Raw genomic sequence first — 17999 nt, 5'->3', positions numbered from 1 at the left:
AGCAGGGGGGGCAACGACATCTTAATTGCACTTCAAAGAACGCTTATAACTTGCATAATTGTACGACTCGTTCGTTCCCGGAAAAGGAAACACAGCATCTTGTGCAGGACGTAGGGCACATTCTCAGAAGTGCAGGAGTCCAGGTAGACAATGATAAGGAAAAGATGATAAATATTGGAGGGTGAACCAGAGCCTTAAATGCAAGAACAGATAAAATGTAGACTTGACCCATAAACCTCAGCATGCTCTGATGTTTGGGCCAGGGAAGAACATGTAGTTGTATTTTAGGAAGCTCATTCCAGCAGCCACGTGTAGAGCTGATCTGAATGGGCAAGGGCTGGTTTCAGGACAAAGAAGTGCATTAACTTAAAGCCTACATATACAAGGCAGAACAATGGTTGAACTGATGCTATACATAATCTAATCCCCAGAGGGAAGACTTAGTACAGGAAGAGGTGAGTGTCCCAGGCCTCAGACTTGGAGCCAAGACCAGGGAGTTCAATAGGCCTTTATGTAGTGACGTTTAAAGAACGGTTCTGAGATGCAAACTGTTTGAAACAGTTACCATGACCCCAGTGGATAAGAGCTACCCAGCTGGACAGGCCCCGATCCAGGCATGAAGTCTCAGTCATTAAGAACTCCTCTTGAAGAGATAGGCAGAAGTACCTACTAAATGGGAGGGATGGGAACACTTCAGAAATGATGGCATCTTAACAACAACAGTGAAACGTTGGTTGAGCACGGTAGAGAGCAGGAGCACAGGCTTCAACTCATTTGGATTAAACAAGAACTCAGTCACAGAGAATAAGTTTAGCATCAGGTATGGCTTAAATCTTTTAGCTCTAATGATGTCACAATAACAAGATGGGCAGAGGCCTTTCAATGTTAAGAATTGGGTCTTGAGTTCCACTGGCTGAGACACAAGTGTCCAGCTCATAGGAGAATATTCATACAACTTCGTTGTCTGCGTCCTGGGACAACATCGTGAGTTTTGGAGAGTTTATCTCTGGCTGCTGGGTTTTAAAGACAGTTGGATGCTACAATGTGAATACTGAATCTACCCCAAAGTACACACACCAAAAGCTTAGATGTTAGCCTATAGCTTGATTGGGAAATGATGGAACCTTTAGGATATGAGGCTGAGGGAGAGGAGGTTAGGTCATTGGGAAGGTGCCTTTGAAAGTATACTGGAGGTCATGGTGTTTTCTAATTTCCTGGTATCATGAGGCGAGTAGGTCTTCCCCGCAGCGTGATCCCATTGTTATCTCTGTCTTACTATAGCTCAGTAGTTCTCAACCTTCCCAATGCTCTGACCCCTTAATGCAGTCCCTCACATGGTGGCCCCCAACCATAACATTGTTTCCATTCTTACTTTATAACTGCAGTTTGCTACTTTTATGAATCACAATGTAAATTATCTGATATGCAGGATATCTGCTATGTGACCCTGTTGAAATAACTGTTTGACTCCCAAAGGGGTTGCAAGCCGTAGGTTGGGAACCTCTGCCAGAGACTCAGGTCTACAGGTTTAGATGACCATGGAGTAAAAAACCCATAAACTGAAACCAATCTTATCTCTATGAAAGTGGGTGTGTCTCATTATTTGTCACAGTTATAGAATGATGATGAACATACTTGGTCTCCACTCTATTTAGAACTACACCGACACCATGAAATCCATTCTCAGCCAACTGGCCCACAGCAACCAAGGACACGATCTTAAACTTAAATCACTCAGGGTGATTTTCATGGAATAATATTGTTATGAACATAGTGGTCTCATGATGAGTATTTTGGGGAAAGTCATGTTAAATAACGTTAAAGAAGCCTCTTTGTTCTAAGACACATCTGAACTTTTTAACTGCTAATACATTCTGAAATTCCTCTGGACTGAAAAGCAGTAAGTAGCATCTCCAAGTCTTATTTATTTTATTTCAGAACCATTTGTCAGAGTGCGTCAAGGGACAAATGCCGGCAGGATACACCTCCAAAAAACTCCAGTGATTACTCTTAGGTATTTAACCTGGGATCTAGAATCATAACTAAAGCCAATGACCATTGAGTGCTCACTGTATGTCAGGCACTGCTCCAAGTATTTTATAGATGTCAATATAATTCCCATTTTATGGGTAAAGAAACTGAAAGACTGAGTAGCTAGAGACTTTTCTTCCTAGTGTCCTAAATAGTCAAGTAGGTGAGCAGGGGTGATGATGGGAATTAATATGTAAAGGTAGAATTTCAAAGGCTATGGTCAATGGATAGCAAGAAAGATCCCGAGTTGAGCCCTGTGTACCAATTTTCAGTCACAGTAAACATTGTCAGCCCTTCTGCTTGTATGCTAAGTTTATTGGCTTCCTCTCGCACCATAGATGGACGCGCTAACCGGTACCGCCTAGTTAGAGTCCAGGAAATTCGTTGGCTTGCATATGTATCATCCCCCATTAAAGCAGACTTGAGTTATGCAACCACACCGATAGCCATCAGAACATAAAGAAAACAACCTCGTGGTTAGCTGAAGTAGCAAGAGAATGAAAAAGAATGCTTGCTTGAGGCCTGGCTTCTCCTGGACTCTCATAGCTCCCAGTAGCTTGCTCCTGATGCCTAGAAAACTAAGAGGCTGTTTTCCTTTAAGGCATTGCAAAATTGTGTACTCTTGCTGTTAGGCTGGGATCCAACACCTGCCTCTCTACTTAGGTCAAGGATTGCCAGTTATGTCCTACCCTCTCCCACTTCCTCTCCTTGTTCAGAAGGATTATCACCAGCTTCGGATGCATCTGGTAGCCATCTTCGCTGAAGGACAGGTTTCTCCCTTCAAAAGTGACATTGATCAGATACCTGCAACGATAAAATTAAAGGAAGATTAAAGGTATGAAAAATGGATTTGAAAGCAGAAGCCACTTAGGTTGGCAAAAAGACCAGTAGGTAGGAATACAGGTGACCATTAGTCAACTCTATTGATTATGCAACTTACCCATCTATGTTTTACAATAGTAATCATGTGAAAAAAAATATGATTTAAAATAAAGATGGCTCATTACCAAATAATTAAGAAAAATATTTATTTTAATTTAAATTATATGTTATATGTTTGCATATTCGTCTGTGTTGGGGTATATGCATGTGAGTGCAGGTACCTGCAGAGGCCAGAAGGAGGCACTGGGTCTCCTGAAGCTGTTGTTATAGGTGATTTGTGACACCCAAAATAGGTTCTGGGAACCAAACTCAGGTCTTCTCTAGGGACAGCGCACACTCTCACCTGCTGAGTCATCTCTCCAGCCCTCACTTACACTGTAGAGCCCTGTTTCCTTCTCTCCCATCTGCAAGAAGTCTGGTAATAAAAAGATCACCTAATTACGTCTGTAAGCTTAAGTGAGACAACTAGGTTAAGCACTCACCATAGGGCCCGATGCATAGCAAGTGCTCATTAAGTGTTAACAATCATTATTCAAAAAAGGGGGCGGAATAAAGGGGTGGAGGAGCTAGAGACAAGAAAAGAAAATGGCTATGTATCAAGACAACTTTCTGCCAAGAAAGGTAGCATGTAGGCGCTCAGGGTCTGTCTCCACCCCCAAATATGCACATTCTTTAGATTCTTACTAAGGACTTGCTCAGCCCTTATTTGTAAGACTAGAGAACATGGCAGGCCAGAAGCATCTAGAGCCCAAGACTAGTGCAACTCCTGCATGCACTGTGAGTGTGGGAAAAGGAGATGTGTGTTTCATACCGGGCTTTGGGGACAAAAGCGTAAATTAGTGAAAATTCTGCAAGCAGCCGATATCAGACCAATGCAATGGCTTTCCTGCAGGACATTCGTCTCCAGCCCACCCTGTCTATGGCTCGCTGCTGGGACTAAGAGAAGCAGCGGGGAATTCCCAGAGGCCTGCTCGTTACAAGTGCATTAGTGCAAGCGGGCAGACGGTAATTAATGTCCCTTCACTATGTAGGCCCACAGACTCAACGATGAGGTTCTGTGCTCCGTGATCTACCCCAGCACTCTGGGTCTGATTCTGCTTGTGAGGTGAGTCTCTGTGAAGGAACGAGCTAGGCGTAGCTCACAAAGCTGTGGAGGAGGCAGCTCGGAGGACCTGCTTCTAACTTCTCTTCTTGGGAACACCTGGGAAAGTTGCCTGTTGCAGGCTATGTTAGGTTCAGTGAAGTTACAGAAATGTAGATCCTTCCAGAGACTGTAAAGGTGTCTGTGCAGCATACCCCCCCCGGGGGGGGTTATTTTTTATTCTAGGACTCTCTGGGATTGGCAAGCCTACCATGACTGTGCTCTGCAGCTCTAGAGGCACAGCTGTTGAGCACAGAAGAGTCCAAAAGAATAGACATTCCTAGAATTTTGAGCTAGACTTTTCAGGTCAGCTAGCTTGCCGCTTCTTATAACCGATGCTTTCTTTCCGTGGTATCACTGACTTGGACCCCCAGGCTTCTTTTGCATATTCCTCATGACTGAGGTACTTGCCATGGTGTCCCCCACCCTCACCCTGCCATCCCATCATTCTGCCCTGTTTAAAGCTAATTTCCACCCCCTTATAGCTCTTGAAGACTTGTTTCTTCTCGTGATATTTTAGGGTCTCAGTCTAGTCCTTCTTTGATCCCAGCATTCGTCAGGTATTTGAAGACATACATGTCTTCAAAACATCCCGTATAGAAACCCATTTTAACCTGTGACGCTCACTGGCTTCTATCATTTTAATTGTATGGATTAGGAAAGAAAAACGCTAAATTATTTGTTCAATATTATCTTACTAATTCTTATCAGAAGTAATAGTTTATGTAACATCCTAAGTCCCATGGCCTTTCTACCACATCATCCTGTTCTCATAGCAACATGGGATTTGGCATCCCATTTCTTTAGATGTTTATCATCTGCCATGGCTTCAAGTTCTTCCCCTTTTTGAGAGCCTTCAGTCAGTCGAGTGTGGCATCCCTGATCCAGCTCAGGTCCCACACAGCATCTTTTTTACCTCTGCTCCTCACCTCTTAGCTCAGTCAGTGCAGCTTCCCCAAATTTATCACTACTTTGAAGATAACGTTCAGGTTTCTTGTAGTTGGCACTAATTCCAAATACAACCCAAATCCCTACAGTATTCAGTCTAAGGAATATAATTACAAAACCAACATTTTAAACCGACAAACTACAGTCGAAGCCTCCACCATCATGAACCAGAAAACTATGTTCTTCCTATAATAGTACCGAACTGCTTGCAATAATTTCTGGGCATCTTTAGAGAAAGATTATGCAACAAAAAATAGTTTAATCCCATTTCTTTTTTAAAGAAGGAGAGATGAGAGAGAGGAACAGAGGAGAGGAAAGTAAGGAAGAAAAAGAGGAGAGACAGAAAGGAGGAAGGAGGAGGGGGACAAAGGGAAATAAATTACCAGCTTAAGTACCCACCTCTTCACCAGGCATGGATATAAATTATTCTGCCTTTATCTAAACTACTATTAAAATATTAAAAAGGAAGTGTCCATTTCTGCAGGCAATTACAGAAGTTCCAGAAATGATTAAATTTCTACGTAACATGAATGGCGTTGGTATATAGTCTCACAATGACATCTCTGAAGGGGATAGCATTGAGCTGGGAGCCTAAGAGCAGACATTTAAATCTTCAGGAAATAAAGCCCACTTGAAGGCACTTTAACTGGCCTGTAGTTAAACATTTCTCTTCCTGTGTCTCCATGTCCTGATTTCATGTAGAAATCACTGCCTTGCAGATATGTCCTTTCTCTCCCCCTTCTCTGTGTCCATCCCATCTTGCTAAGCTCTTCTTGAATGAAGACTTATCAAGACCATTTGTAAAGCTTCACAACACTCTACAAAGTATTCTACTGCGTGTGTTTTAATCATTTGTGTCATCCCACAGCATAGAGAGCAATCATTCACGGTGTGTGTGTGTGTGTGTGTGTGTGTGTGTGTGTGTGTGTGTGTGTGTGTAGCCCTTCTGAGGAATTGCCCGTGCTGTGATACCATTTAGCTACTGCGGCATTTGAAACCTTACACTAGACCTGAGCAAGGATGGCTTTTGAACAACAGAGCCCATCAGTACACCCCCTGGTAATGAGGGGTGGCAATGATTATGGCTGAGGTCGCTTCTCTACTTGTGAACCTAAGTGATCCCTTGTTAAAATGAAAATGTCACTTGACCTCCAGCTTTCAGAGAAAACAGCTGTGGTCATGAACAAATGAATTCTTCGATAGGAACCCTATAAAAACGTGATTTATACATGAGATGACAATAGGGAACATTTTAACAATGGTGTTGGCATTAAAGGCGTACAAAGGCAAGACACCCGCTTCTTTGAAAGAGAATCTGAAAGGATATCTGCTAATAAATGGGCTACATGGAAAGAATGAAGACTGAGGTCCATGTATGGAGGTAACATTAGGTCATTAGATCAGATGGATGATCAAACTTCCCATGAGAACTGAAAATACTCAATTACCTTTGGATCTGGCTATACTTTATCAACTTAAAATAGTAAGACCTTGAAACCCGACACAGAAGTCCTGAGGAAGAAGCTGAACTGTAGTAAAGACTCTGAGACCCTCTAATCAGTGTTTCTCTACACAAGCCATCCTCACACACAGCAAACGCCCTGGCTTAAGTGGAAGCCCAATGCAGAATGTTGCCCATTACACTCTTTGTCTCTCTGAAGTCCCATCAAGGTTGGACATGTTAAAATTTTACTTGATTTGATTCTCAAATGTGATTTCACATCTGTCACCCTGTAGCCTATATCCTAAAGCTGTGGGATCATATGGAATGTGAGCTTGCTGCAACTCAAAGAAAAGCAGAAAAATTTTCACTGGAAACTTATTTTAGAGAGGAAACACATCCCAAGATGCTAAATGATCTCTCCAAGTGACAGTCACATTCAGGATCAGAGATCAGACCTTCTGTTCTTTGTTCTATATCTTCTCATGACACTGAAGTGACATCACTGTCCATTGCCTCTATTGTGCATCATAACCCAGCATGCTCTCATATCGTCTCTACTGGACACTAAATGAATGAAAACAAATTTCCCTTCCTGTTTATCTCCTTGTTGAGCAAAAAAATCAGAATCTTGACAGGCTTCCAGCCAACACATTTGTTTTACATGACCTAAGTCACACTTCAGCTCGTTTAAGAGGGTCAGCCTGATGTTGGCAAACTCTATTTCTTTTTGACTTTGGCCACACAGAGCATCCACAGTACCATGTAGATGCCTGAGGTGACGAGTCTGCAGTGAGTCCTGTGCGGGAGGCACCTGAAGGACTTCTGCCAGCTTTTGTCAGCAAATCAAGAGCCCTGGCAAAATGGCACCTTTCTGTCTTCATATTGTTGCAAAGCATTAGCCTTATAAAAATTAATATCCACTAACAAGGCGGCAAATTGAAATAGCTTATCATCCTAACTCATCCAATCCCCTCGCTCGTTGTTATCCAGAGGATTCTGTGGCTTTACTCAGATCACATGACATGGTTAGAAACAACATCCAGACATCCTCAACCCCAATCCATACTCCTTCCAATTACCACCATGTTTCAAAAGTGGAGCTAGGTTTTCAGAACATGTCCATTTTTTAACTACTAAAAGTAGAGAGTTCTCGCAGGTGAATGAATTCTTGACCTCTTGCTTACAAGTTTCTGTCTCTGAAAATTCCTGTGTGACTGTGTACCACCAATACACCTCTTGTGTCTGATACCTTTCTCTTTATCTCCTACCAAATAGACAGATTCCAAACCTCCTGGTAAGATGGGTAAAATGGCGGACCTGAAGCTGCCTCCCTCTGACCCAGTGGAGAGCAATCAGTGTAAGAAAAATAAGACTTTGTTTCGAAGAGAAAAGGAGGGAAGAGCTTTGGAAATTCACAGAGGCAGTGATGGAACAAATGAAAATGCAGAGAAAAGGCAGGCAATGCACCAAGAAGTACACACTGGCCTCCAGCCTGGGGCTCCTGGGTAGCTGAAGAGAAGCGGAAGCCTCATCAGAAGGGTCTCCCCTGCAGCCCTCGTCCAGGGGCTCATAGCGATGCCTTAAGAGTAACCCACAGCCCTTACAAGGCACAGATCAAGCTGTGAGTTTTGGTAAGATACTGACTGGAGAGGAAACCCATTACCTTGTATTGTGACTTGGACCAGGACAATGGAGGTGCTATCTTGAGAGTGGACTCACTGTTAAAACTGGGGTACTCTAAGGGTTTGAGAATAGATGCTGGAGTCTGAGAGGGAATTGTGGAGAGTGAGAAGAGAATGGTTGGGAATGGGCATGAATCTGAAAAATGTATAGTGGTAATTAAGCACAAGATGCCATAAGGAAACCAATTACTTCTATGCAATTTTAAAAACAATTAATAAAAAATAGATTGGTTAAAGCCATCTTAGAACTCGAATGATATGGAGAATTACAACTATACTGTATTGATGTGTCCTTTTGAGGCATTTAAATTAATCTTCTTTAAATTAATATGCTTAAGGTATACAATGTTATGTTATAGGATATATACAGTTAACAGATTGTAAAGGATAGCAATTAATCTACCCCTCATTTCTTCTGATAAATACTATGTCTGCTAGTTTACTGAAATCTGTTTGGCAAAGCCACAGGTCTTTCAAAATGTCTTTCTGAAGAGTAGAAGGTGCTGTTGGAAATGACTATTTTTCAACACATTTTCCCTGGAAAGAGTGGAAACAATTTCTCACAAGAACATAAACATAGATTTTAAAACCTTTTAAAGCCATTTCATTAAAACCAGTATTGAAGGAGAAAGGCCAAGATATTTGTAAGTTAGCCTTTTAGATTTGTTAACATTGTTCCTTGGATAAACTAAATAGAAACGTTTTACTTTTTCCTAAATTAGGAATTAGTGTATCAAAATGAACCCCGAACTATCAGATCAGTGTAGTGGGTTTGTTTTGGTAGGCTGTTGTCAACAAATACTTGTCTTTTGGAATTTATGATGGATTCTTCTAGGAACCAACCTAGGAGACTGTTCCCATTAGTAATATAAGTTCAATGAATGAAAAACTTCAGATAACTTCTCCAAATGTTGGTAAGAAAACTAGGAAGAAGAAAGGAGCACAGAGAAAAGTATAGCAGATATACTCACATAAGAACAAGCCCTGTGGGGAGAAGTTCACAATCAAGGCTTCCCTTTCAGGATCCCTCTTATCCCAGATTCACCTCACCCTAAAATGGGTAGTAACATTTCCAAGATAGATAAATTATTTCATCTTGCAATAGTTTTTCTTTTGTTTTGTTTTGCTTTTGAAAGAGGACTTTGAAGAAACTTTGAAAATTCCCCTGGAGCTATAGTGGCATATATAGCAATATGAAGCCATGTACTAGACAAAATAATTAGAAAATTAGTCTTGTAAGCTTTTTCTCTGATTTAGGAAAAATAATAGCTACTAGAGAACATTGGGAGAAACTAATTTAAAGGTTACACCACAATATCCATTTATAATTACTTGAGGAAGATTAAAAATAGTTTGTCTTCTAATGAATTAAACATCTTTATCTTTCTGAAATGGTATTGAATATCATTAATTTATCTCGCAAAATGTTCACAAACAGTAATAAGTTCAAGTGTGGCCTGGTCCATATACAAATTATTTAAATTCTATTCGTAATGTTAAATGAATGAGGGAGATTTTAAGGCACCTGAAAGCTGGCTGCTCAAACCTTGCCAAGCTCCCTCTCCTCTGCTAGAGGTGAGAAATACGTTTCCTCCCTTTGGGAGTTTGGGATGAACTACTTTCATTTGAGGGACAAATGGTGACATCAATTACAATTTACTACAAAGAAGAAAAAGAACTCTTCAGGCTCCAAAGTCCAACAATGAAAAATTCTGAGCACTTTCTCCTGGATTCTGTTTCACAACTGAATATCATGACTTAGTTTTATCTGAAATGGAAGAAAATAGAGGAGAATTGTTGAGACTTGCGCAGTAATCTCTGCTTGGACCGAGGAGGAAGGTAGAGACCATTTACTTTCCTCCAGAAAACTGTTATTTATGGACAGATATCAAATCAGTAAGATGTGTGTACAGGTGCTACAAACGCACAATAGAATTCTATTCACCTCAAAAGAAAAGTGAAGTCATGGGAAGCGTAGCTCTGCCACTCTCTGTAATGGCTGCTGAAATCTCCACCATTCTACCAAGTGGGTCAATGTGGCAGTCCATGCCAGGGGACAATTCTCTCCTGGACTTATTTATAGTCCTCCCTGGGATCAGCACACAGGCTTGTTTTCAATGATAAGAAATATAAGCAAATGAAACATTCTGTGTCCCCCAATTCTGTTAGGGAGAGATGAGTAGAAAAAAATAAAAACAAGAAACAAAAGCAATGAAGAGAAAAGAGAAAGTTTGTGTATATATTATAACACACACACACACACACACACACACCATACACAACACAGAGTCCAACAAATAATGTCATGACATTGAGGAGGACATAGGGTATCTTCTTCAACTACCCACCACCTTGTGTTTTTGGGGGGTCAGCATCTCTCACTGAACCAGAAAGTTGAGGAGTTCCTTAGGCTGGCGGCTAACTCTAGGGCTCAGCCCGACTGTCTCTCCAGTGAAGGTGTTACAGGATCACACCTCCAAGCCTGATTTTATTTGACTGGCATCCTATTTACTCACTCAGCCATCTCTCCATGCTTCTATCGTTCCCTTTTAAAAGATTAAAGATCATTATCTTCTTTTATGCGTGTGTTTGTGCATACATACATGCAGGTGCCTGCAGAGGTAAGAGGAGGGCACAGACTCCCCTGGAACTGGAGTTACAGGAAGTTAGGAGCGACCTGAGGTGGGTGCTGGAAACAGGTCCTCTGCGAAAGCAGCAAGTGGGTTTAACCTCGGAGCCCTCTCTCCAGCCATGCTACAGTTCTCTCTTAAAAACGCTGCTTGGAAGTTGGAGACCATTAGTGTTTGGGGACTTTGGATCACAACCTTACCTCACATGTTTGCTGCTGATCACACTGAGGTCTGGGAAGCTGCTGCTGTGCTTTGGCCAATTAACTTCTGAGCCTCCCAATTCTCCGACTTTTGCTTTGCTCTTAATACTGCAGCTAACATCCCTCGTTGCATCCTGAGCTGAGGCTAGAGAACATTTGTTTCTTGCTGTTGTGGTTAGCAAATCCCTGGGAGGTGTTCTGCAGTTGGAAATCACTTAACCAAACTACTTTAATACGACATTTCCTTTCCAAAGAACACAAAAGATGAGCTAACATTTCCATAATTTTAGTCCATGGTAAATGACTATTCAAAATGACCCCTATTCTGACCTCCTGGAGTTCTGCTTTGAACACGATGTAATTCTCCTTAAAGTCTCTTCAGGAAAGACTTACTCCTACTTGGGTATGAAAGTATGGTATTTCCTATGGGGAAGCAACGAAGCCATCCTTTGACACTAATTAATGAGCAATGCAGCAAACCCTCTTCCCATTCAATTCTGCGTGGAGAACCAGGAAGAGGAAATAAATGATTTTTCTTCTCATTTCACTGCTTTTAGTCCCCTTGGCTATGGAGAGACCTGCTAAGGTCCTGCTAAAGTAATCACAACAGTGGGACTTCCAGTGACAGGTACCAAGAAATGCCTTGATGATAAGAAGGTCACAGAATTGGCTTTGCGTTCCAGCTCATTTTCAGACGTCATCCTTGAGTTCAAAATACTGAATGTAACTTGTTTTCTCTACCACCTTGAACATGGCCAGGGTATACTATCCACACTAAGCATTAGGACTTACCAAGAGAGAAATGTTACACATCAAAAGCTAGCTGGGCCCTCACTTATTGCTGTCACCTCTTTATGTCTACTGCCCTGGTTGGTTTGTGTCAACTTGACACAAGCTAGAGTCCTCCAAGAAGAGGTAACTCAGTTGAGAAAACTCCTCCGTCAGCTTGACTATAGGCAAGTGTGTACGGCATGTTCTTGATTGATGTATCATGGTTGATATGGGAGGGCCCATCCCACTGAGGGTGGTGCTATTCTTGGACTGGGGTCAGGGGTGTCCTGTGCTATATAAGAAAGCTATGGGGAACAAGTCAGTAAGCAGCGCTTCTCTATGGTTTCTGTTTTAGTTCCTGCCTCCAAGGTCCTGCCTTGAGTTCCTACTCTGACTTCCCTCCATGATGAATGGCAGGCAGTAAGCTAAAATAAACCCTTTCCTTCATGGTTGCTTTTGGTCATAGCATTTAGCACATTTATAGAAAATATGTAGGGTGCCTACTACTAATTTTAAGGTGAAGGCTTGTCTTTCTGATACCCATTTTTGCTTCTGAGTTGGAAACAGTATTTAGGGACAATGCCAAAACTAAACAAGCAACAACTGACAAAGATTTCTCTGGAATGTTCAACATTAACTAGAAAACACTTCCTTCCTGTGAGCTTTCAGTTAGACTGAAAGAAAACCTTTATGTATAGGACCTCAACTAAGGATCTAAAGTAACCTGGGCATGAGACCCCAGAAGGAGAATGATGAGGATTTTTCTCTTTTTCTTGACTTTGGTTTCTTCTTCCCTCTTCAGGACCCTCTCTCCTGTCTCACCTTAAAGGATCAATAAAACTAGCACACTGGAAGAAGCATATGGAGTCCCCATTCTCCTGGTAGTTACCACACGTTTAACTTTGACCTAACTGTTATTTAGCTCTGCTAAAGCAAAGGACAAGAGAAGTGAATGAATTTAGGATGAATCAGTGACAGCTTCCGTTACACAGGGATGGGAACGGAGATTATGAAGAGTTGTCACTCCTGGCAAATGAGGCTGTAATTTAGTCTTCTAGCAATAGTTGGCAGATTTCTACAAGTGGGACTTCCCAGAACTCATTGTGCTGTATGAGGAGGGGAAGAGACCAAAGGAGGCAGGGCAATTACAAGGGTCTGAGAAGGCTTCGGATAGACAGAGAACTAAAGGTGCCCCTGTGATTATTGTGACTTTCAGGGATGTGGGTATTCCATAATCCTATCATGTTGCAGGTGTAAGAAACATGGTTGTGGAAGATGCTGACTTCTTCAGGAACACAGCTCTGTTTTAGAAAACTCAATTTCTGAGGATGTTGCTCCATTGTAAGGTACTTGTCTAGAGTGCACGAGAAGCTATGGAGTTGAATGTTCTAATACTACAGGTTCATGAGAGGCTATGGAGAGAATTTATCTACAAACCATATCTGCCATGTGGATGGAACCCTCCCACACAGAGAAAAACATAATAACTTGTTGAGTGCAGGATTTAAGAAAAGGCAAGAGTAGTGAGGGAGGCAAAGTGGAACACACGATGCCGGTGGAGACAGTAAGGGACTGTGCCAAACCTACATCCTAAGAGGATGCAGAGTGTAACATAGGACGGGAGTAGAGAGAGTGAGCAGCCGGAAGGTCAGCAGGAAACACCAACGTGGCGTTTGTCATGTCGGTTCTGTAGTGACTCCTGGGACCGGCTTCCTGGATGATAGATAAGTGAGAGGAGACATTCTTAAAGTAGGATTGGAGTGAAGAGCTTGGGAATTTAACACGTTTGTCCTGGGTGGATGTAATGGATCTGAAAACAGTGAGAACCACTGCATACAGAATCAAGAAGGACACACCATGACGTCATGCTCGATGCTAAGGCATTGGTCAACATTGTTTAGCATGTCTTCCTGGGCTTGTGAGATAGCTCAGCAAGTAAAGGCACCTGCTGTCAAACCTGGTGGCCCAAGTTTGATTCCAGGGACCCATGTGGTGGAAGGAATGAACTTATCCAACTTGTCTTCTAACCTCACACATGTGCTGTGGCATATGTGCAGCTACATAATACACACACACGCATACACACACACACACACACACACACACACATTAAAAGAAATAAAATGTAATATAAAAATTTAGCATCGTCCGCCAAAATCACATCTTAATTGTCTAGAGATTGTGGAAATGTAGCTTTAAACCCCAGCACATCCTGGCAATGCTTCCAGGTCAGACTGGGACGGAGAAGGAAAGTGGGGTGCGGTGCAAACTGACCTGTTTGTTTACTTACTGAGTTAAAGACACCCGTTAATAACTGGTCCAACAGTCTAACATGAGTTGGCCTTTGATTAAGAGTTTCAGAGAAAATGAGGACAAGAATTTATGTGAACCAAACCAACCCTTCCCCCCTCCCCGCCCGCCTAAGAGGACAGCACTGTGAACCCCAACCACATCTTCCCAGGGTAGATGAGAGAACCATGTAATCATCTCTGCTGCTGTACTGTGTGGGGGCTAGAGCTCTGCTGTTCCTTCTTTGTCAGGGGATCTCAGTTCTCTCTCTCCCTCTGTAGGTTGATGTTTCCATGGAAACCTGCTCTTTAATGCTTCTGAAATTACTGTGCATTTATACCATTAACTCTTTGTTTACTAGGGCAGTTTGCAAAGAGATATTCAAACCCCTCACAAAGGTAATTATATTGACATCTCTACTTTCTGAAAACTTTTCACAAAGACAGTAGACACCTGTTGCCCGTCTCTCATCGTCAAACCCGACTCCTCAACCCTTTCAGTCTTGGCTCTTGCCTCTACTATCTACCAATATATATCACAAAGTCATTGGTCATCAAAACAAGGTCTACATGATGAAATGACAGTGGCTTCGCTTCATCCTTGTGGTTGCCTTCCATCACTTGATGTTTCCCATGGACATTTGCTTTGCATATTAGCTGCTTAAAGTATTATCTTGGTTTTCTTTTTATACCTCAGGCCAGACTTCCCTCCTTTTATGTTCTTTTCTTATTGACACTCTCTGTTGTGAGGGTACCCAAGTCTCAATGTTGAGACTACACTCTCCCTTTGGCTCACTTGAGACATAGCCAATCACTAATCACCTCCACACCAAGACTTGAGAATCAATCCCAGATCTCACCTCTCCCCTGAACTTCAGTTCAGTATTTCGGCTTGGACCATTCCAACAAATGCTTCGATAGCAAATGAAGCTTAACAGACCAGCTCCAAAGACAGTTCGCCCTGCCATTTTGTGAAGGAAGCAAAGTAAGACTCCAACCCTTATAGCATTCAATTCCTGGTACCATTTGATGTCTCTTTCTTTTTCAACTCCCTTTTCACCCTGTGAATGAAAAGGAGGACAGCCTGGCTCTTCTTAGGAGCTGTGTTCCTAGAACCAATAAACTCAGCTAAAACACAACAGTGCTCCAGCATTGTGTACAGAATTTGCTGATTGACACTTTCTTCCTTTTTCAACATACGGTTTCAGAATTCTGTCTCCCCGAGGTAAATTAATCCCCTAGCTTTCGAACATATAAGTAACAATGCTTGGAAGTCATATTTCGGCTCTGGCTGTGCAATAAAAGGAAGTCCAACAATGGATGTTGTCATTTATTGAACACATGCCAAGCTGGGCTCTGGGTGTTTTATGTTATTTTAAATTCTCACAGCAATGCTATAAAATAATAGCATATATTATACATGATTATGTAATAGCTATGCTCTAATGAAGCCCGGCGTTGTTGGCAGCAGGAATTGAGTCCATCTCTTCTCAGTGATCCCAGAGCTCATGTTCCTTCCACATAGACTCACACCGAGCATAATGCTGTCAACAGAGGCCACGGTCAGAGGAGAAGGACACCAAGAATCCAGAGACTTCTGCCATGGTAGAACTAAAAGCCCAAGCCCAGATCTGAATGCCTTCCCTCCTAGGATTTTAACCAGTCATGCTCCTACTTAACAGTCTTGTCAGCTGGTTGTCCTCATTCTCCTACCACAGTGAGGGTTCACAGGGAGAAAATAAAACTCACAGGCTCTCCTCGACCCCAGGGATGACTGGAGTCACGGATGGTCAGAACATATAAGAGAACCCTGTTCTCTAGGGGCTGTCAATCTGTCGCCTGTCATACACGAAAGCCCCTCAGAAGTGAAGAAATGGAATTCATTTGCCTTAAAAGAAACCAGAGGACAAAGCACAAAGCGGTGAGCTTGACTGGACTTATAGGGGAATTAATTTTCAGCTCATGCCCTGGGAGGCAGTCAGTTATAAAGGCTGGGCCACATTCTCGGAGCACTTGTTAAAGGCAGGCAACAATAGCTGGGGTATTTATCTGGCTCCGTTAAGATTGGAAAAAGTTTATCTTGGTTTGGCACAGAATGTCCAAGTTCTCACAGGGTTTAAAAAATATGATATTAAAGTCATTCTGGGAGCTATAATAAAATCTCATTTACTCTCAATAAGGGAGACAGGCCCACACTTTGGGTCTGGACAGTCAGATCCATGGATGGCTCTGTGCTTACTCTGAATCTCGATCACATTGTAGACATATTCTGCAGTGTTGCTTCCTGACTACATACTATCCTACAACTGTCTTGCTTTCCTCTTTCAACTGTGACTCAGTTTTCCATACCTCCTTTCCTCCCCTGGCTCCTCCCTCCCCCACCCCAGAATACACATGAGTTCTGTAATTCTAACCTGGGAAGACAGAGGCATGGGACTCCCAGAGGAAGCTGGCTGGTGAGCCATGCTGGTGAGCTTTAGACTTGATTGAGAGATCTCATTCCCCTTCCTTCTTTGACATTCAGCACAGGCCGATGCACCCTGCGAGCTGTTCTTAGACACCAAACTCTTCAGTCTGACTGATTTGCAGTCTTATGCCTCCCATCTTTATTTGTCCTTCCATTTCCATGTATGCACACATGCATCTGTGTATGTAGACATGCTTGGCTTGATTGGATACACGTGTATGTGGGTAATTGTGTACATGTGTGGCTTGCGTATGTGAAGGCCTAAGGATGAGAATCATCTTCTACCTTTGACTTCATTCGCTGAGGAAGGGTCTCTCAGGCTAACCTAGAACTTACTGATATGGCTAATCTTGCTAGCTGACTTGCTCTGGGGATTCCCCCAACTCCGCCATCTCAGGCTGGAATTACAGAATGGTCACCACATCTCCCCAGCATTTATAACCTGTACGTGGGGTCATGGGGATCGGAACTGTAGTCTCCATACTTGTGCATCAAGTGCTTTAACCTTGAGCCCTCAACTCAGCCCTACACCTCCAATCTAAACCTCATCTTAGGGTCTATTTTCACCCCTTGTCAGCTAGGATCATTGTCTCTCCCCCATTAGAAACTCACAGTGCTTGAAATGGAGCTGATAGACCACTTCCTCAAAGTAGCTGACTGCCTGACTCCTCTTTCTCAAGTTATTTAATACTTAGGAAGCACTTGGGAAATGCTAGGCATCCCGTAGATGCTGGCTTGTCTGACTCCTTCAGTCTTCAGGCTTCCCAGGTGTCTCCATCCTCTCTCATCACTTGACACTCCTGCTCTTGTCTCAAATGCTGGAATTTCAAGCCTGCCCAGCCCTGCCAAGAAACTCTTCCATGAGTCCCCTTCTTCCTCCTTTCATGCTATGGAACCTTATCATCCCCTGTGCAGATCTCTCAAACGGCCTATCTCTGGGGCCTCTGCATTACCCTCATCATCCTTACGTTCCCCCTTAATCTTACTATAAACTTCATAGAACTATGTCAGTCATTACTTCCAAGTCTCCAATGGCTTCCTACTCATTGGAGTAAGAGCTGAACTTTACTCAAGGCCCTCCACACCTTGACCCCCATCTGCACAGCTGGAATTCTCTCATGTTCTCTACACAAACCTTTGCTAAAGAAGTGGATTCAGTGCTGTCTTGGAACAATACACAATTGCCCATTTCTCTACTGTTTGCTTTCAAATGAATGCAGTTTGAATATTGCTCCTGCTTAATAGCCCCTATAAAATCTTACCCACCCTCTCCCACTTTCTTGACCATATATGCCTCCTCCCTCTCTCCTCTAGCCTGTAGTCTACACTTCAGTATTTTATGTACTGTTCCTCTGGTCCATTTTATTCCTGTTGGCTACTTAACTTTTCATGCCCGTGTCTTGAATTCTGTGATAGACAATGCACTGTTTAAAGAGTCAAATCTTGTCCTATTACTCTCTTGCAGAATCTAAATTAGTTCCTTTCTGGTGCTAAGTGTTCGGTAAACACCTATCG

General features: G+C 42.5%; 1 protein-coding gene across 3 annotated transcripts in view; it reads right to left on the bottom strand.

Moving 5' to 3' along the window:
• Grin2b (glutamate ionotropic receptor NMDA type subunit 2B) overlaps positions 1–17999 on the bottom strand; it is a 503512-nt gene that overhangs the window by 179986 nt on the left and 305527 nt on the right. For all 3 annotated transcript variants that reach the window (XM_032905525.1, XM_032905523.1, XM_032905524.1), the window contains exon 4: positions 2721–2835. In XM_032905525.1, the coding sequence (XP_032761416.1) occupies positions 2721–2835 (115 nt within the window). The remainder of the gene's footprint in view (positions 1–2720; positions 2836–17999) is intronic.

Source organism: Rattus rattus, chromosome 6 (assembly GCF_011064425.1).
Source record: "Rattus rattus isolate New Zealand chromosome 6, Rrattus_CSIRO_v1, whole genome shotgun sequence".
Classification (NCBI taxonomy): Eukaryota; Metazoa; Chordata; class Mammalia; order Rodentia; family Muridae; genus Rattus; species Rattus rattus.
Note: the sequence above shows the minus strand (reverse complement) of the source record. Positions and strands in the feature narration are given on the sequence as shown.